The sequence below is a fragment of the Triturus cristatus genome, chromosome 9 (assembly GCF_964204655.1).
Source record: "Triturus cristatus chromosome 9, aTriCri1.1, whole genome shotgun sequence".
In the NCBI taxonomy this organism is placed as follows: Eukaryota; Metazoa; Chordata; class Amphibia; order Caudata; family Salamandridae; genus Triturus; species Triturus cristatus.
Window position 1 is genome coordinate 1,032,022,034 of NC_140592.1, and position 21,178 is coordinate 1,032,043,211.

A 21,178-nucleotide genomic window follows, 5' to 3' on the forward strand; every position below is an offset into this window, starting at 1 on the left:
TTGTAAGTCCTCCTCTGTCCTGTGGTAATGTTAGATACTTCAATGGCCTCCTCACCTTCCCATATTGCCAGATAGAATTGGAAAAAATAGAGTCAAAAGTCCTCAGTAAATGGTCATCTAAGGCCAGCGGAATTGACCTGAACAAATACAAAATCTTGGGTAAAATAATCATTTAAAAAAAATTCCCCCTCCCAATTATCGATAGCTGTAGCCCGTTCACTCTCTTTAATGCCATGGCTATTGATTTAACCAGCCGGTCAAAATTACATTTAACTATTTCATCCACCTTTGCTGTGATTCGCACCACGAGATAGACTGCTGATTCCGCTTGCCTAGGATCATTAAAATCCATGTTATCTGTGCAAATAACAATTGTTTTTCCTCTATTTAGAGCATACCCTGAAAGGAGGCCACATTTTTCAGTTATGTGGTTACTTTCCCCCAAGGGCCTCTTTTTGATCCGTTGTTAAAACTGCCACATCGTCAGCATAGGCCAGGACTTTAGTCTCATACCCCCTGGTAACTATAGGTTTGATTTTACGAGACTGTAGTAATTTCTCAATTAGAGGATTAATGTACACGCAAATAAAATAGGTGAACAGGGGCAGCCTTGCCTAGTTCCCCTGGATATTAAAATATCGCCCGACTCTTTCCCCATCATTTGTATCCGGGTCCTTGGATCACAGTACATTGCTTTGATTGCCCTGATAATTCCCTGCCCAAACCCTTTTATCTCCAAGATCCCCCATAAAAATTCCCATGTCACTCGATCGAATGACTTCTCGGCATCCAGGAGGATCATGGCCATCTGGCCCCCTGTTCCGGACAGAACATCTAATAGTGAGATGGTCCTACGAATGTGATGAGTTGTTTCTTTTCCGGGTATAAATCCGTGCTGCCAGGGAGAGACCAGCTGACCAATGATCCTCCCTAACCGAGTGGCCAAGATTTTAGAATAGATTTTGGTATCTGTGTTGATCAAAGAGATTGGCCTGTACGATCCTGGGTTATCCGGTAGTTTCCCCTTTTTAGGAAAAATTATAATGTTTGTCTTCCTCCATGAATCCGCTGTATTGCCACTATATTGAGTACCTCTAAAAGGAGAGGCACTATCGTTATACCCAGGATTTTATATACTTCAAGAGGTAACATATCGGGGCCCGAGGCCTTGCCTGAATCCATACTTTGCATAGCTACTTGAACTTCCTCGGTTACATTTTTTTTGTGAAATTTTCTTTTTAAACCCAAGAATCCTCAATCTTGGTCTCAAGCTTCTGCAAATATTTGCATCTACTGAGAGAGCAGTCTGGGCTCATTATACATAGCCTCATCTTGTTAAACTTTGCAAATGTGTGTACACATTAATTTTTTTTTTTTTTTTTTTTTTTTACTGGAATCGCTGTCAGTAGTTCAGTCCGAGCTTATAGTATTTATTTAGAATGCTCATCTTAATAATATAGGCTTTGCATTAAACGAACAATAAGTCCAAGTTTGAACAGCATTAACATATGGACATAAAAATTACCTCCACTGCAGACAATTCCCATCCCTGTTCCATAATATGGTACTATAAATTGGCAGCCAAAGGGCTTGTGCTGCAGGGGGTTTGGCCTACTTGTCCCAAGGACAAAATAAACTTGAAAACTTGTCCGTGACCCCAATTGATGTCTTGGGTGCCCGGCTATAGGAATTTTGCACCCCTGAATTCTCTTTACTGCTATCTGGAAAGAGATCTGATTAAGCTTGCAGAGTGCAGAATGTGGGCTGTTTCTCTTCTTACTGTCGCACAATATCTAATGCAGCTTTAGAGCTGGCTCTAGACGAAGCCTGCCTGTCTAGTTAGCTCGGTACCCACTGCCTGTGCCTCAGACACCCCAGATTGAAGTCATTCATCCTGCTGAATCTTGCCTATTGTAGACACGGACCTTACAGCAGACCTTCTTTTGCACTCCAGCCTTGTTCAAGTGCTGTTGTTCCCATTATAATCTGCTATAATGATACAACAAATGATGCACACACCTGACCTTACGCTAAAAGGACGCACGGACCCATGGGTTGATAATTGCTGAAAACGCCAGTATGCACCACATTGCTTAATGTGCACATCTGTCCTTTGTACTGCTGCTGACCTATGATTTGCTATAAATGCCAGTACTTGGTGATGTGCTTCTTTTGCTGTTCACTCTGCATAGAAGAAATGTAACCTTGTTTCACCCCCTCTGTAGCCAACAACAAAGCTTCTGATCGATGGAAAGTTTGTTGACTCCAACACCTCAGAATGGATCGATGTCCACAATCCGGTGAGTGAAGCAAGCGCATTGTAGGCATTCAGGTGGTATAGCTGAGGCATTGAGTACCTTGTCACTCTTGGTCTTGTAGTGCGGTGGGAGCATTTTTGTCTTTGAGGGTTGTCGTGAGGGGTGAAGATTGGTTTCTCTAGGCTTATTGTGCAGTCTGGGAATCGCTTTGCCTCATTTAGCAACGTGCTTCCGATTAATCAAGTAGTGGTGGGGGTGTATGCATGCATGTTGTGCTTGTCAGCACCTTGCTGTGTAGTTTGAGACTGTCTGTGCCTCACTCTGCAGTTTAAGGTTGTCTCCTTGTACGCTCGCTGTAATGTGAGGCTTTTTTCGTTCTCTCAATGTGTAGTCATGTTATAATTAGTGTATTTTCCCTTTTAGGTAAGCCCTTCTGGAACTGTATAGTTTTTTTTATTTAGGCATAAATCTCAAGTTTGAATGCACATTGATTCATGTCAGAATTCATTGCAAAGTAATGTGATAATCAAGTCTGCTTGAATATATTAATGTTTTTTTGTATGGATTGAATTCCCTTTTCCAGTGATTGTTTTTAAATAATGAACAAGATTTTATAGAGTCCGATAACTTCACTTCTCGTTTGTTTTTTAACATTAGGTAAGGTTTTACAGAATGTAAGTAAGGGTACCAGGCCTTTCTGCTTACTATATATTCTGAAATTGTTCAGATGCATCATCTAAACAAAGAACAGAGTGGAATGAGAGAGAGAGGAACTTCATGCCTGCAACTTGAGACAAAGGCCACGCAGATCTTTCGATATCTTCCTTTACTGAAGGCTAGACATGGGCTGTTCTGCCTTTTGCTGACACAGATGAGAATAGCAGATACTTTTACTTTGCTGAACATTGACTGTTCAAAAGATCTATGAGGGTGTGAACCATCTTTGAAACTGGTATTCGGCCTGTTTGTGGTGGCCAATTTGTTTTATTTATTTTATAAATGTTTATTAAGAATAAACAAATCCAATATAAACAAAACTGGTGCAGTTTCAAAACAAAATACAATTCCTGAGGACAACAGGAAGTATAAGTGAAACAAAAGAATACATTGGGTCAATAGATACAGAAAATATATCATCAATGCGTGCGACAATCCAGCTTATGGTGTTTCATTGTCAACAGTATCAAAAGACTCCTCATTAAATGGGCTGCAGATCAAACCTCTACTTTTGTTCCAGGGGCCCCATACCTTGGTCCATTTACCTGGGTGTGGTGCTCAATCTTAGCTAAGTTAACCAAGAGAAATGTGGATGGGTTGGAGATATTAATATAAAGGATGCTTTTTGAGATGAAGATAATGTTTCAATATTCTTATTATTCACACTTGATAAACATAGCTGCCGCTACTTTGTTGATTTTTTTAATAATAAATATGATTCAGATTGTCTTCACTAGGTTAGGCATTTTTATTCAATTTTAAAATGTAATCGTTCTAATATACCCTTGTTTATCCTAGTTTTCTTGAGTGTGCCTTTCCAAGTTTAAAGAAGCTTGGATTCCTTTAATTATCCCTGTGTTATCACACAGAATTGATCGTTCCCTAATTCTCATTCAGGTAGTACTCAGTGGGTTGGTGCAGTCCAACTGGCTTTCTGTCTCTGGTTGGCACGGTGACAAAGTCCTTGGGAACTGGGTCTAGAAAGCCTGTGTCTGTGCTGTGTTCTGGAAAGAAACTCCAGAAAACTTATTAGTCAGGGTATGTTTTCTGTATAGTGTGGAGATGTCTTTCTATTGCTTGACAGCATCAACGCCTGACTTTAGTTGGATATAATCTTGATGGCGCAAGCGGTAATGAAAGCAATAGCTGATCTAGCCACACAGGACATTCCAAAGACAGATGGCTTGCTTATTGAAGTTTACATTGGGTATGGTGATATACTGGTATCATGGCTTGCTGAAATGTACACGGCAGCAATCGTGGAGGGCACATTCCCCCTTTACCCACGTCCTGTAAATGAAGGAGGCAATGATAGCATTGCTTTCTAAGCTATGCTGAGACCCGCAGGTGGCATATTCACATAGACAGCAGTTGGCACACTGGGTGACCTGTATGAGAATGGTTTGCTCAGAAAATGTCAGCAGTCTCTATGAAACCACATACTATCTGTTCACTTAGCTATGAAAAGTAGTTGGACAGCTACATGCACACTGACTTACAAACACTGTTGAGGTTAGGTAGCAACAGGAAAGCTATTACAGTATTATAATGGGCAGTCATTGGGGTGACTAGGAATCCTCTAGGAAGCCCCCAGGTAGCAATATATAATTTAACGAAAACAAGAGCAACCATAATATCCACGTGAACATGGATATCAAGTAGAACTTTAAAAAAAAAAGTCACATGAAACTCCTTTTTAGGCAAAATAGTATGACAGAATTTCCTGTGTAGGTTTAATCTAAACCAACATTTAAATTTCTATTTTGCGACAGGAAAAATTCTGCATTCTTAGAATTAGCAAATATGTGGGTGATAAACGATTTTTAAATCTTATCACCCATGTATCCTAATGCTAAGATTGTTTTTGTTTTGCAAATTAAATAACATTTGATTCGGCTGAATCGGGTTTAAATACAGGATACTGGTTGTTTCTTTCTTATGAATGAAATGTCTGCAAAGATTAAGTCTAGACAGAATTCTGCCTGTCAAAAAATTGAATTTTTAATGTTGGTTTAGATTAAAATTACACAGGAAAGTCTGTCATCCCATTTTGCCTAAAAATGAGTTCCATGTGAACGCTTGTTCCAAGTTCCCCCAGGTAGCAAGCACTGCAAATATATATGCATGTCTTAATGAAGAGGATCAGAAATTAGTGATTTAAGTATTCTTAGATTATTAGAGAGCCTAATTTAAAGGATTGCCACTCAATATATTGCACGGACGTATCTTACTCCTCCTAGAGAGAGTAGGATTTTCTTCAGGAGCACTGAGTTATATCTGTGCTGCAGGGAGAGGGAAGTGGGATTTTGCCACAGGCTTCAGTCGTGCCCTAATATGGTAGAGTATTGGAGGAAACTATTGAGGATTGTTGAAGTGACTGATTGGCATGGGCTGTTGAGCCCAAAACACATCTGTTGGGCCTCAGTTCTAGACCTAAAAAGGAAAACGTTCGTACCAAGTGTATTGATTTGAGATTTGTATTGGCCAAAAGGTATATTGTGTAATCATTGAAATGTACTAGCGCTCACGGAATTAGAGACTGGGTAAAGGATGTTGTGTACTGGGCAGAGATGGAGAGTGCAATATTGCATATGGAATGTTAGAGACATGTCTTGGAGAGGTATATACCAATAACTTAGACACGATGGCTGAAGCTCTGAAATGGAGAGATTGATGAATGACACCCCCACCCCATGAACTAGAACGAGGTCACTACTACATTGTATCTCAAAGGAGACCTCTTGTACACTCTCTACCCAGTGTTCATGAGAGTACCTCACCCTCTGTGAAGTACTGAGCATTGGAATGTAATTGGATTTATATAGCGCTTACTACCCCAGACAAGGCATCCAATCGATTTTTCGGCAAGTAGCACGCTACTCTGGAACCCATAAAGGATTAGTGGTGAATTAGTATAGTGAAAATATGAAATTAATTTGAGTGGTGGATATTTTAGTTGTTTATTTGAATTGAGAAGGATAGCGAAGGGGTAGAAGAGGTATAAAGGTTTGCATTTATATTCCGCTTGCTACCCCTGATGAGATGTTGAAGTGCTTTTTCGGCGAGTAGCACGTTACTCCAGAACCCATAAAGGATTAGTGGTGAATTAGTATAGTGAAATATGAAAATAATTTGAGTGGTGGACATGTTCGTCTGTTATTTGGATTGTAAAGGTTAGTGGAAGGATAGAAGGGAAGGATTTAGAAAATGGTTGTTTGTTTTGGAGTTCATAGCGGTAGGAGGAGGCTTGGGATGAGTAAAAGGGAGTTGGAGGGGGAAGATTCGGAGGGAGGTGGAGGGGGAAGAGTCATAGGGAGGGTTTGGAAAGGCTTGTTTTGGCGGATCAGAATAGTAAAAAGGGGAATAAGGTGCTGCAGGAAGGGGTGGAGTAGGAAAGAGTCTTGAAAGGGTTATTTTGGGGATCATAGTAGTGATATGGAGTTTGGGATGAATGTAAGAGTGGACGTAATGGGTATATTGATAGAGGTATAGGGTGAGAAATAGGGTAGTGCATTGGAAAGAGTGGTAGAAAGAGGTTGGAAATGAGTCCGAGTTGAAGTAGAGGATATATTGAGAACGGTATAGGGTGAAAAATTGGGTGGTGCATTGGATATGCTGCATTAAAAGAAAAGTAATAAATAAGTATTAGTAATATCTAGATCCAAAAGTAATAGATATAGATCCATAAGTACATGGAAGGTATATAGAAGCAGAAAGGAAGGTAGTATATGTAGAGTAAAGGAGCATTAAATAAACTCTGGCTTTCAAGTGTTGTACTTTAAATATATATAATATATATATATATATATATATATATATATATATATATATATATATATATATATATATATTTTTGGTAGATCAATAGTGAAGCAATTGTAGATAAATAGTTATGATCAAAAGATGTACTTATTTATGCAGTCACTTAGTTACATTCTATATTTTTAACATGCATATATCAGTAAATTTGTTAAGCAGAACTAGTCTGTGTGTGTGTGTGTGTCTGTGTCTGTCTGTGTGTGTGTGTGTGTGTGTCCAAACACCAATCCAACAAACTAGCAAAAACCTCCAAAGAAACACCTAAACCCCCAATAACAAGTGAGGAATTTTCATCCTTCTTCTACGACAAAATCTCTGCCATAGGAAATGAACTTAAATCCGCAACTCGCCCTCAAAATCTGCCGGCACTACCTCATCTCTCCGCGCGGTCTTCCCAAACCTCACCCAAAAACCAAGTGCACTGGTCCAACTTTAAAATCTAGGACGATCACTCTATCTCGAGAATTCTTACCTCCTTAAACCCGAACAATCACTTCAATGATCCTCTCCCTTCTAACTGCCTAGCTGCCGCCTCTTCGGTTATCTTCCCTTCATGGACCTCAATAATCAACGCCTCCCTCCTACAGGGCTCAACTCCGGACTCTCTGAAGGCTGGCCAAGTTGTCCCCATCCTAAAAAAAACCTACGCTGGACTCTGCTGACAACTATAGACCCATATCCAACATCCCACTCCTAGCCAAAGTTCTGGAAAAATGTGCGCAACAGCAGCTGAGCCTTCACATCACCAACTTCCACCTTCTAGATGACTTCCAATCCGGGTTCAGACCTGGACACAGCATGGAAACCACCCTCCTCCACATCGTGAATGACGCCCTCGACCAAGGCAAAACTTGTCTCCTAATCCTCCTTGACCTATCTCCTGCCTTTGATACGGTTAACCACGAAATTTTCCTTGCACGCCTCAAACTCAGGATGGGTTTGGATGGCACCGTCTTTGAATGGTTTAGATCCTCCCTCCAAAATCGCTCACAGAGAGTCCTCATCAACGGTAATCTATTCGCTCCCTCTCTGGTTACGGTTGGAGTCCCCCCAAGGATCAACCCTTTCCCCTACCTCCTTCAATCTTTACCTTGAACCACTCACTGATGTGCTACGTGCTGCCAATATCTCCTACCTTATGTACGCCGATGATACACAGATCTACATTAAAATCTCTTCCCCTAAGGACATTTTTCTTCCTGAATGAGGGCCCGGAAGCTGACAGTCCATTGGCTCACCGCCAACCAGCTTAAACTTAACACAAAACTGAATTTCTTCTAATCTCCCCACCCAAAACCAATCCAGACATCCAGGAATGGATCAAGACCATCACAGTACTAAACTGCCCTCCTACCATTGTTGACTGCAAAATCCCTTGGAATAACCCTTGACGGCAGCCTGAACATGTGTGGCCATATAAACTCGATGGCCAAAATGGCCAGATTCCACCCAAGTTACCTAAGAAACCTTAAACCCTTCCTTGATGCTTCCGACCTTAAAACGGCAATCCAGGCACTAGTAATTTCCAGATTAGAATATGGATGCTCTACTCTCGCAGGGCTACCCAAGAACTCTCTGGTCCCTTTGAAAGCCTGCCTCAACGCCGCCGCCAGACTCCTAACTGGCTCAAAGAAATTCAACCACATCTCTCCTCACCTCAAAGTTCTGAAATGGCTTCCCCTAGAGGCCAGAGGCCAGAATCCAATTTAAACTGGCCTGCATTACTCACAAAGCTCTTTTCTCCAATGCCCCTGCATTTCTTGCCCAAAAACTCGTGATATCCGGAGGAGCTAGAAACTCCCGATCTGCTAAAGACCTTTTGCTTCAACCAGCATGCTTCCGGAAGAAAAAAAACCAACAATCTTGTCATCTCTGGGGCCGCTCCAAAGATCTGGAACTCTCTCCCACCCGCCATCTGAAGACTTCCGTCCTTGGCACACTTTAAAAAGGAGACTAAAACCTTCTTAATGGGCAAATACCTCGTCTAACGTCTACATTACAATCCCCTCAGCAACATGTTCCACCCTCCACCTCGGCACTATCCACGGCTTCTATGGATGATACCTATTCCAGCTCTCCTGAGCGTCCCACCCAAGAGTTGAAACTGCGTGCCTTCTTTTATAATGTATCTACATGTTTTAATTTTCATCCCATATGTAGCCGGGACCTTAGACTGCATGCTTTTTCTTGTATTATGTATCCACCTATTTTACCCAATTGGTCCCTAACGCTTTGTAATACCACCCGTAATCCTGTAAAGCGCTCCTATACCCTCACGGGTCTGGTTTGCGCTCTATAAAATAAATAAATATATATATATATACACTTTGTTTTTCAGTGTAATTATTCTACACGCTTATACAGAGCAATACACATAGGTACATATCTGTTGTACAAATAAATGCTTATATTTATAGAGCTATGCTGTATATCTCTATCTATTTGCCTATGGTGGTTATGTGAGGAAGAGCCAATTCTTGAGTAGTTTTCTGAAGATAAGGTGGTTAATCGTGGATCTTATGTTGGGGGTAAAGAGTTCCATAGTTTGGCTGCTTGAACAGAGAATGATGTGCCACACATTGTTTTTTTCTTGTGTCTTGGGATTTTGAGGTGAGGTGCCACTCTAGAGTGGAGATTCCTTTGTTGAATATGTTTGGTGACTTTATTCCTGATGAAGAGTGGTCCCGTTCCATGTATCACTTTATGGGTGACACAAAACAGCTTGACCGTGGATCTTCTGGCAACTGGTAACCAATGCAGGGCTTTCAAGGCAGGGGAGATGTGGTCTTGCGGTTTTAGACGTAAGAGTAGTCTGGCAGCAGAGTTCTAAATCCGTTGTAGTCTTTTCATGGTCGTTAAAGGTGATCCGTGGTAAAGGCTATTGTCGTAATCGAGTTTGGACAAAACAAAAGAGATGGTAGCCTGGACCTTGTTTGGAAATCCGAAATGGGGGAAGATTCGTCGCAGAGTTTTTATAGTAACAAAGCTTGATCTTTCTAGTTTGTCCACTTGGGCATTTGATAGCTTGGAGTCCACGGCCATTCCGAGGTTTCTTACTTCCTTCGATATTTTAGGCGGTGTCCTAGATCATCAGGCCACTTGGCGAGTGGGTCATAATGTTTCCAATCGCCACATGTGAGTATTTACGTTTTGGAAGCATTCAATTTGAGATGGCTCCACGTCATCCATTGATCCACAGCTCTGAGGCAACTGAAAATTGGTGAGTTTCCAATGTCTTTGGGGAATTGCAGTTGAAGGAGTATTTGCGTGTCATCTGCATGGTTATAGCACCGGAGATGAAATTGATTGATCAGTGCCGGTAATGACTTCTTTAGATGTTGAAAAGCATGGGCAAGATAATGGAGCCTTGAGGGACCCCTGCTTTTGTGAAGTAGGGTTTGGACTAGAAAAGTGGGGTATGGATGAAATTAGTTCTGTTGCGAAGGTAGGACGTGATCCAGTCTAGAGCAGTCCGCTCTATGCCAGCTTCGTAGAGCCTTTAAATCAGAGTGTCGTGGTCAACCGTGTCAAAGGCAGCAGAGAGGTCCATGAGAAGTAGTGCAGCAACCTTGTTGCAGTCAACTGTGTTCTTCAGGTCATCCCAGATGGCAAAGAGGGCAGATTCTGTGCCTCTTCTGGATGGAAACCCGTTTGGAAGTCTGAAAGTATGGCATTCTCTTCAATGAGTTGTGACATATGGGCGAAAGCTGCTCTTTCTATCAGTTTGCTCTGGAAAGGTCCATTTGTAATTGGTCTGTAGTTGTCCGGGTTCAGCGGGTCCAAGTTTGTTTTCTTCTGTAATGGGTGTATGAATTACTTTTTGACTTCTTCTGGAAATAGTCCGGTAGTTAAGGAGTTACTGGAGTGGCAGCAAAGGTTGCTAAAAGAATTGTCTTGAAGGTTTGCGGTGGACATGGGTCAGAAGGGCTGCTGACAGGCCTGCTTGCTTTGACCAGGTCCATAAATTAAATGTGTGAAATGTGTCGGAAGGAACAGAGAGGCTGGGTTAGAGTGTTCTTGGATTGTAGCTTTGTAAAAGGGTTAATGCTGATGCTTTGTCTCTGTTTTAAGCATGAGTCCAACATGTGTGCCTTATCCGTGTAATGATTTGCCAGTTTGTATGTGAACTCTTAAGTAACAGGATGGGCTGTTCTAGGCAATTTGGTTTAAGAAATTCATTGAAAGTTTTATAAAATTCTTTATTCGCACATTTAGCATTTTGAATTCTCTCTGAATAGTATTTTTTTCTTCGCTTTTTTGATAGCTGACTTGTATCTGTTAATTTTCTGTAGGCGAAGTTTGTCTTGGTTGGCATTTGTTTTGAGCCAGGCACGTTGCAGCTCTCTAATTTGCTATTGTATCTCTTTTATCTCTGTATTTCTCCCAGGTGCTAGTTTTTTGTTGTTCTGTTGTGTAGAATTTAGTGGTATCTGGATACCAAAAGCTTCCTGAAGCCACTCCTATAGTTTCGGAACAGAACTTATTGTTTCTACATACCTACTGGATATTCGTTGTTTCTAAATGTTTGAAATTGAGTTTGTTCCACGGCCGATAAGGTGGTTTTAGGTGCATCTTAGTGTTGTTTTATGTTGGAAGGCAAGCAAATGGTGATCTGACCATGTGACCGGAGTCATAGCTTGAAAGGTAACTAGTTCTGTATTAGCAAAAATGACATCTAGGATGTGTACAACTGTCTGTAGGTTAGTGGATGATCTGATGCAGGTTCAGTGCTTCTAGGCCAGCGATGATTGTTTTCGGATGAGGTATATTTGGTTTTTCAAACCAAATGTTTAGGTCACTCAGAACGCATAGGTTGGAGTGTAGTGTTATCAGGTTTGAAACTGTCTCAAAGTACGTCTGGAAATGTTGCCTTGCTAGGTGGAGGTCTGTAAAGGAGCAGGAAGTTGCAGGAGGAAGTCGGTGTAGGATTGAATCTGGTGAAAAGGACATCACAATTTTTTTTTTTATGGAGAAGTCTTCAACTTGGTGATATGTGATGTTTGCCTGAACACAACAGCTAGGTCACCTCCTTTTTTGCCTATACGATTTTGGGTGATCATTTGATAGCTTAGAGGAACGATTTCATGTAGGACTGGAGCCATTTCCTCTCCCAACCATGATTCAGCTATGAATAGTATGTCTGGTATTGCGTCCGTGAGAAGGTCGTGGATGTGATGTTTGTTCTTAGACAGCGATCAAGCATTTATTAGTGAACAGTTTAGAGGATGTTCTTTGGAGATAGTGACTTTGTTTTGTAGAGGAGTGAGCAGTATTATGTGGGCTTGCAGCTGGTGTGTCCTTGGTGTTGGTATTAAGTATATGAGGATAGCAATTGTGTAGCTTTTCTGTATCGTGTTCTTTGTCCAGCAGACTAAGAAAGCATTTTGATGGGTCTGCGTGTGTAGGTGGTGGAGACGGTGTTTGAGAGTGAGTTGGTGTGCTGTGTTGTTTTTGTAGTGTAACCTTGTTGTGCAGTAGACATGGAGAAGCGCAGTTGTCAGGTGTGGTACATTGCTTATTTTGTTTGCATCTCTTTAGGGCAGAAGGTGTTTACGTTAGGGGTGGTGGTGCAGCATGTGGCTTTTGTAGTAAGGTTCTAAATTGTCCAATGGATGAGAGGCGGTTAAAAGAGCTGCTGTGATGCTGTACATGTGTTGGGTGTGGTGGAAGAGAGAAAGCTTGGTATTGGAGATTGTTTATTTGTGTAATTTGAAAGGTGGATGTATGTTTGTAGTTTGTGAGGGTAAGTATTATGAGGTGTTGCGCTTGAGAGATTTTGTTGTGCTGGTGTGAGTGATATGTTTTGTTTTTGAGGAGTAGTGAAAGGAGATGCTGATGTATTTGTTTTAGGAGATTGATTTATTAGTATATTATTGTTTGTGTGAAAATTGTAAGGTGAAGGGGTGGTGATGTCTTTGTGAGTAGTGTATGTTGTGTGTAAGAGGGGATGAAGTAGAGTTGTGAGTGTTCGTCTTAGACTTGTTTGCTGCAAGAAGTAATGAGTGGTGGATTGCAAGTGTTTATAGTGGTTGAAGGAAGTGGAGGGTGTTGGTTGGAGAAATGATGCAAAGCTGAGTATAGGTTTGTTAGTGACAATAAGGGGGTCTGTTAGGTATAATTGGAGCAGGGAGTGTGTGTCTGGTTGGAATATAGTTCAGTGTGGTGTGGAAGTGGGTTGTGTTAGTCATGCATAACTGGTTAGGACTAGGATCCATGATCTGATATTTGTGTTTTCAAAAGACAATCTTTTTATTGATGTATTACTTGTCATTTAGAGGTCTTTGACGATTACATGCTCATGGGGCATACCCTCACTGTGGCATGCCGCCATTGACTGCCACCCTTGGAATAATAATAATGTTTTTATTTGTTATTATTAAAGATCTTTTTATCTGGTTTTATAACATATACAACAGTGGTGGTAGGACATAACAATGCACAGCATTACAACAAGTGGCCCCTCCCAAATGGAGACATATGTATAGCATAGTACACAAGGGTTCGTGAAGGATAGCATTGGTGCAATGGGTGTAATGTAAAGTGTTGTTTAGAGGGCCAAGCAGGTCTTTGCATGCCTAACCACATTGCTGGCAACTGGGAGAAGGTAAAGAAACTGGGGAGAAAAATGGGCATGGTACCATGACACTAGCCGCATGTTTAGCTTTTTTGAGGAGTGATATGGGAGACCAGCTATGTAGTTGATGAAGGTAAGGTAGTTCGAGATGGGGTGCCGGCTGTGGGGAAAACAGTAATTAGTTATAATGTAATACCTAATCGAGCAATCCAAACTTAGGCCCTATCTAATTGGTAGTTGAAGGTTTTTGTATGCTTTGAGTGCTAAATAGTTTTTCTTTTCTAATCGTTGTTTTGACTTTGGTTTTCGATTTGTGCTCCAGTTTTTCACCAATACTGGCGTTTTAGGGATAGCAAGCGTGGTCATCATTTTCTGTGATAAAAGTGTGGATATTAACCAGCAAAAATGTATTTTGTATTGTCAAACTTCCTGATATGATCTTGCATTTTGTGTACTGAAACGTATTAAAAATATGTAACTACCTATTTATGCCTCAGTAGGCAGGTGAAGGTATTTATCTCTGTACTGAATTGTGAGCATTTTTGTATGAAATCTTTGGTGCATTGTCATGGTGTCTGGGCCTCTGTGCTTTTTCCTGTGTACATCGTTCCTTTTCTTGCTAACACGCTGTGGGGGTATATGGTCCTCTGTAGCATGTGCTGGTGTGTTTGGACAAGCTGAGCAGTTTAATGGCGTGTCCAAGCATCCACCTGCATTGTTCTGCGTGAGGGCGTAGTTCTGTATTGACCTGTGCATTTGTAGCTGTCTCTTACCCTATGGACGTGTGTACTGTGCCTCTTGGCAGCCCTCCCAGGGGACGTAGAGTCCAGGCATCGTAGGATTAGTATATTGCTTTACTGACTGGTGTGCGCATTGGCCTCTCCTCAGTGCTCTTGATGCTAGAGCCCTCCGAGACAAGATGACTGTCAAACTTCCCACACCACACGTCATGTGACTGTCAGCAGGGGAGAATTTGGGCCTTTGGGGGTTGAATTTAAACCTCTGTAAAGGTTGCAGACGCTGGGTCCATACAGATGTGCATTGTTTTAGTTCCATTTGCACAATGAGAAATTATGAAGAAGTGTCAAGCTTAAAACAGCCAAGGCATTGTATGGAAAAAAAGCGACCTACATCTGTAGCATAGTTAAGCCAAGGGTATCTATTCACCTAAAGGCCAGAGCTACCCGAATTCACTTTGTGCACTCTTTGATCCAAGATGACGTCACACGTTTGATCCCTTTTCCAACCCCTCCTTATAGCCTCCTACTTACCCTTGTAGAGCTGGGAATGGACGAGAAGTGGAAACTCTAGAAAGTAACATGGACTCCTAGAGTCCTGTTTACTTTGTGTTCCTGGTGCTGACCCCTTCTTAACCCAAGGGAACCAAGGTGCAAGTCAGGTGTAGCAATTGCAACACCTATTTGTTGTCCATTGGTTCATGTGTGTAGCCACTGCACTACACAGACTGGACCAGGAGCCTCAAAACTAGTACTGCAATTATGCCTTCAAGCTGTGCCTGCTTTCGCCATCACTTAACATGGTATCGGCGCCATAAGAACGAATTCTGGACCAGTCTGCTCTGTGTGATGGCCCTCTAAAGTCTCATGAGGGGTTGGGAACATACCTTGTTGTTCGAGTGGCTCGTGTATTCGGATTGGGATGCCCCTGGATTGGCAGTTAGCCTGACGACTCTTCCATCGCCCTCTGTAGTTGCGAACTGTAGTTCACCATGGGATGAGCGAAGAGCAACACACTTGATCATAGTCCGCTGCATCATCTGTTGGAGCCTAGGTCCATTGATACGAGCAACATCTGCCATTCCCGGGGAATCTCTCCTTTTTTCCTCATGCTGAATTGACCTCTAGTTATTGGCTATTTATAAGAATGCATAACTCTGAACTCTTAAGCGTGATTTTGGCCAGTTATCAGGTGGGTATTACAGAGAAGCTGCAGACTGCGGTGCCTTGTGTACTAGGAAGCAGCATCCGGTTGTATTTAGCCAGCCTTATTCCAAAGCCGCTGCTGTTCAGACTTAATTTCTCACGGAATGCGAATCACCATGAAGGAAGACTTAATTTCTCACGGAATGCGAATCACCATGAAGGAAAACAAGATTTATACTTATGTACTTAAACAGAAACATGCTAATGTTGTATGTGGAGTTGGTGTCACAAAGCGTCTTAGACTGAAAGGTTTATAACCCATACTGGGCAGGAAGGGGGAGCAGGGTTAGGAGGAATTTTAAATTGTATTGTAATCGCATTTATGTAGACTCTCCTATCCCTGACAAAACACGAGTGCTCATTAACGGACCAGTAGCATGCCCAACCCTGGGAGAGTGTTGGGTTGGGAGTGTGTTGAATTGTAGTGTGTGGAGACTTTTGGTATTGTGTGTAATTTAGAAGCTAAATAGGGCTGATATAGTGGCAATCTCCATAAGAAGCTGAAGTCCTGGCTCTTCGAGTAAGCCTCGTCGAGGCTAGCCTTGCACACCTGGAAGCGCCTGGATACTCTCATGGATAAGTGCACTATAACATTTTTAAACCAGTCTACAGGCAGTAACTAGTTACAGGTAGCCAAGGCTATAAGGCCACAGTTGGTCGAGGAGGTTTACAGTGACTGTGGACAACTGTGGCAAGTCGTACATCTAGGACACAAATGGAATCCTATTAAGGGTTGGGGGGAAAACGAGACCAAAGGAGTACTATGGACCTCACCATAGTGGGGCTGTAGAGACTAGCTAGATGCAGAAAGCAACCGAAATTACCTAAAGCACCTTTGTAAAAGGTCGGTGGGGCCTGTACAGATGTGGTGTCTGTGAAATCAAATAAAACGTTGATGCCTCATGCAAGAGCCTATGGTGTATTGCCTGGAAGAGATGATGCACTGCAGAGAATGGTGGGGTGTGGGGTTAAGGAATAAAAGGGTTTTGTAGCATCATGTTGCAGATGAAAAGTGGATAAACGTTTTAAGATTATAATCTTACACTGTGGCTTAAGGATGCAATGTCTGTTGGATATTTGGACTTCCACTGTGGGCAAGATGCCCAGGAGCGGAGGGCGTTTGGGTGCAGTATCTTTCATTTTAGTTGCATCCGAGGGAACAAAAAATGTGAGGGTTCTAAATAACATATGTAGTGATGTCACATGACGTGATGTCCTAGCAAGTAATGTCGCAACACTAATGGCATCCCTGCCTTAAGTGGGAGTCGATCTTTTTACATCTAGCAAAGACTATGTTGTCTTGTACACTCAGTTTTTGCCTCTTATATTCTGTGTCCATGTTTGATAAAGCTTTGTGGTTAAGAAATCTCTTCTGAGAAGTTTTTGTGACCACTTAGTAATTGGTTCAGAGCATGATATAGTTAACCGAGCTTTGAATTCTTGCAAAGTCAAAAAATATGAGCACCTTTATTTATAGGTGTTTTTTTTTTTTTCTGGTCTATATTTTTTTGGGACATTTAAACTAACATACGATAGTTCAAGGATGCATTAACCTTGCGAAATACAAGATGTACAGTGTAATAGAATTCATTGTGTTACAAAACATAGATCATAATTAGGGCTCCCGGTTTTATGGAATTTCTTTTTTTTAAACATTTCCGTTTGTATTTATCCATATTTATTTTTTTGGCCTTCTTATTGGTATTTATCCATATTTATTTTGTGTGTTGAGAATAGATGGGGCTATACAATGGTATATTTCCACGTTTATTTAACTCTTGGACGTGCACTCCTACATGAATGCCTTCACATTTTAGCAAATTAAGTAGCACGTATATCGGAAGACTACACTCACGGGTAGATATTAGCATTATACTACAAATAATTGTTAACATATGCCTGTATTTTAGGAAACCTCATCCATGCGGTCTATCCGCTCAGCATTTGTCTGGAATTCATGAAATACAACATGGAGATTCTCTCACCAGAAGCATAATTTTCAGTATTTTTCCGCTTTTAAAAATAAATACAGACCGGAAACATGGTTTTCTGTCTGTATTTAACTGTAAAAATCAGTAAAAACGGAAAACAGGAAGCCTTAATCATAATAAGTACAAGCATGGACCTTTACATCCCAGCATAGTATATCACATATGAGGATTTTCATGTACGAGCAACGTAGATAAGAATAGATAGTTGACCTGGGGAGGGGCATGATGGGGGTTGGATGGGAGGGCGGGGGGAAGCGGGGGTGGCTGTCACAGGTGGGGTGTGCAGGGATACTGATTTTTGTGGCTTGTCTGGAACGGGCAATGTGCTAATGGTGATAATGTATTGGAATATGATGTAATGAGGCAAGGTGCATTTATGTTTGTCTGTTTTGATGAAGTGGTTTTTTTATTAATAAAAAAACAAATTTAAAAAAAAAAAAAAAGAATAGATAGTTGATATTAATGCTAGGTGTATATCCTTGAAAGTCAATATAGAAGTCTGTATAGGTGTGTGACCATTCATGGCCCCTTGCATGGGAGCGGAGCACTTCACAAGGAGTTGGCAGACCTGCCAACTCACACGGTGCCACAGTGTGTTGCACGATTTCAGCTCCCTTCACACGGTCACCCAATGAAGAGCCGATATCACACAGTGGCAAGGAAAACGATCTAAAACCCACTGTAAACAGTGGAATTTCAGCTCTTTTTCAGAGGCAGTCACCAGCCAAAGCCCATTAATAGGTGTGAAAACACTGCAGGACATCGGCGACTGCCTCAATGATCCTTAGTTTTTATTTTGGGGGGAGGGGTGTGGGGGGCTTGGTGAGGGGCAGAGTGCTTCTTAGGTAGCTCTCGGCACGAGGCCCCGCCCCCTCCTCACACGGTGGCATTAATTTGTACGTTGACTGGTATGTAATCTGCAAAGATCTGCATGGTTAGATTGAGTCAGAGGAGCACAGACACATAATCCCTGTAAAGTGCTAGATGTATGCACATATCAAAATTCTTTTTATAGCTGGTTGAGTTATCCTCTTCTCTGTGAAAGTATAAATCCTTTTGTTACCTGCTCAATTTTTAGATTGTGGGTACAGACCACTTTAGCTGTCTGTAGACGCCTATTCTTTTCAATAATGAATAACATATACTTAGAGTGGACTTTGTGGTCAGCCTCTTACAACTGCTTTGTGTGCTCTTGATTAGATGGCTTTTCTTCCCTAATCTCCCTCTGACCATTTCAGTCTGTGTTCTGATGGATGCGTTGTGTCCTCCTTCCATTGCATATCCCCGGCAATTTTTTGTTTTTAGTATTCAGCATTCCATTGTTGTGCATAGGTTTCCTTGTTCTCTCTGCCTTTTTTTTTTTTTTTTTTTTTTTTAGTGCTCCCGGAATACCACCCCCACCCTCAGGATTTCTCAAAAGGCAGTGGCAAATCCACTAGCTTGGTCTTTTACAACCAAGACCTATTGGAGGTATCTAGATCTAGTGCCTCGCCCAACCCATTAGAGAGACTCCTACCAGTATGAGGCCTGGTTACTGCGCTTGCAGTGTAAATGGTGGACTTTACCCTCTGCATATAACTAGGCCCCAAAAAAGTGCCCTTTCTTTGTCCTTTCTCAGAGAGAAGGGTAAATAACCTTAGTTGAAAGCTCTACAACATTCTCTGAGATCACACTGGATGTACGCGATGGCATACATCACACAGCCTTACAATGGTGCTGGTGGGGCCCAGAATGACCTCACTGCTTGAGTTGCAGTAAATAGCCCCTTTCTATAAGAGGTGATCAATTTACTGCGGTGCATCCCCGCTTGCACCTGGTTGATCGTCTGCATACCTCTTTGTTACCCTCTTCTCTTACACTTCTAACCTGGCCACTCCTCATTGAGACGCCTCTTTCCTCATTCTTTACCTTTTATGAATAGTCTTTTGAACGAGTTTATTCACTCCGCCCTACAAAACTGTCCAAGCCTAAGGGTTATAATTGTCTGAGAGATCTTGCAAAACACCTTGTTTTTATGATGGGAGGCTGGTGCACTGTTGCTTACCAGAGGCTTAGTCTGAGTGGGTCTTGATGAGCAATGGAGTCTTGGTATGTGTGTATGGAGGCTGGTTCCAGCTCTATTGACATTGAGGTATGCATCTGGGGGGGGTAGGAGGGTACTGTCCATGCGATGGACCAAGTTAGAATGCCTGTATGGAGCATCCATGTGGATTCATAGTGTGTGACGGTTTTAAGCATGGCTTTTCATTTCTTTCTTAGGCTACAAACGAAGTAATAAGTCGAGTTCCAAAAGCCACTCGGAGTGAAATGGAAGCTGCAGCGGACTCCTGCAAGAGAGCATTTGCAACCTGGTCTGAGACTTCTATTCTGAGCCGTCAGCAAATCTTCTTGCGCTACCAGCAGCTCATTAAGGATAACCTGGTAAGAGGAGTGGCTGCTCTCTTCTTACCACTTGCTCCTTCCTCGCCCACTTCCTCTACACTTACCTTTGGTGGAAACATTGTTCACTATTTCATAGGCTTTTAATTTATTTGTAGAAAGAAATTTCTAAGATCATAACCTTGGAGCAGGGGAAGACACTGGCTGATGCAGAAGGAGATGTGTTCCGTGGCCTGCGTAAGTGACTAACATGAGGTGAAGAGTCTGTGCATTCTTATGTTTATTCCTATGTCACTAGGTGAGTTATGTGCTATTGTGCATGGAGTGTGGGAGTGTTCATCTGCAATACCCCTGCCCACTTCATGGCATTCATAACTGCTGCCACATAATGTTGGATCTTTGAGCTTGACTGAATCTTGCATATATTCAAATCATCACGGTCTGCCTCTACACTGACACACTCCGTTCCAGGGCCTGGTGTATCTTTACTTGGGAATCCGCCTGAGGCCTTCCAATCATGTACTATCAAAGAGGCATTTATTTCTTCAGTAACATTAAAACTCGCCACCAATAACGCCCTGCTGCTAGTGAGGCAAAATGAGGCGATGCAGGTTACCTTACCATGTATCCTCTAGCCTAGACATCTTTCACTTTCTCACTCTTTAGTTTTCTCTTCTCTCACTTTCTTCTATTTATCTCTCGCTCTCTGCCTCCCTCTTTTTTTTTTTTTTTTTTTTAATGAGGCTTTTTTTTTTTTTTTTTAATGAGGCTATATTTGGTCGGAGACAAACCTAGAAGTATTTGTATAAAAGCAGAAAACTAATAGGTTGGACCTATTCCTGGATTCATTTCTGATCAAGTCTGCTGCTTACTTTCATTTTGGATCACTCTCCTTGCTCTAATGCTGCTGTATTCATAGGTTGTTTATTTTGGGTTGTGCATGTTCCTCTTCTTTAATTTTGACTCTCATGTATTTATTTATTTTAAAGGTTTTATTTAGCGCTGGCTAGACCCGGGGGTATCAGAGCGCTTTACAAGAGTATAAAGACAGTGCAGGAATAAAAACAGTTGTTCAATATTCTAGCATTCAGGCTCACGTTGATTATCACAAAAAAAAAACATTATCGCGTATTAAAACCCATATTGAATAGCAAATGGGCAATAAAGAGAGCTATATGCATAGTAGCATAGATGGGGAGAGATTAAGGGAGGGGATGGGATGAGAGTAGGAGATGGTGGGGAAGGGAAAGGGCGGTGTAGGTAGAGAGTAAACCAGGTGAGATAAGCTTGTCCGGGACCCCTGTGGATGTCTCCTTTTTCTTGGAAAATATAATGAATAAAAAAATTGTAAAGTAAACCTAAATTGTTAACTTTGTTATTGCATTGCCTCTGATTTGGTCTTAGAATGGAAGGTGACAAGTTACACGTTGAGGCATCTTCTCCGAGTTGTGTTATTGAATGATACTTGCCTAGTCACTGTTGATTAGGTCTCGCCTG

General features: G+C 41.7%; 1 protein-coding gene across 1 annotated transcript in view; it reads left to right on the forward strand.

Moving 5' to 3' along the window:
- Window positions 1-21,178, forward strand: part of ALDH6A1 (aldehyde dehydrogenase 6 family member A1) — a 72,858-nt gene that overhangs the window by 17,253 nt on the left and 34,427 nt on the right. Inside the window, exons 3-5 of the mRNA XM_085626776.1 lie at window positions 2,226-2,300; window positions 19,562-19,723; window positions 19,840-19,918. Of these exons, the coding sequence (XP_085482902.1) occupies window positions 2,226-2,300; window positions 19,562-19,723; window positions 19,840-19,918 (316 nt within the window). The remainder of the gene's footprint in view (window positions 1-2,225; window positions 2,301-19,561; window positions 19,724-19,839; window positions 19,919-21,178) is intronic.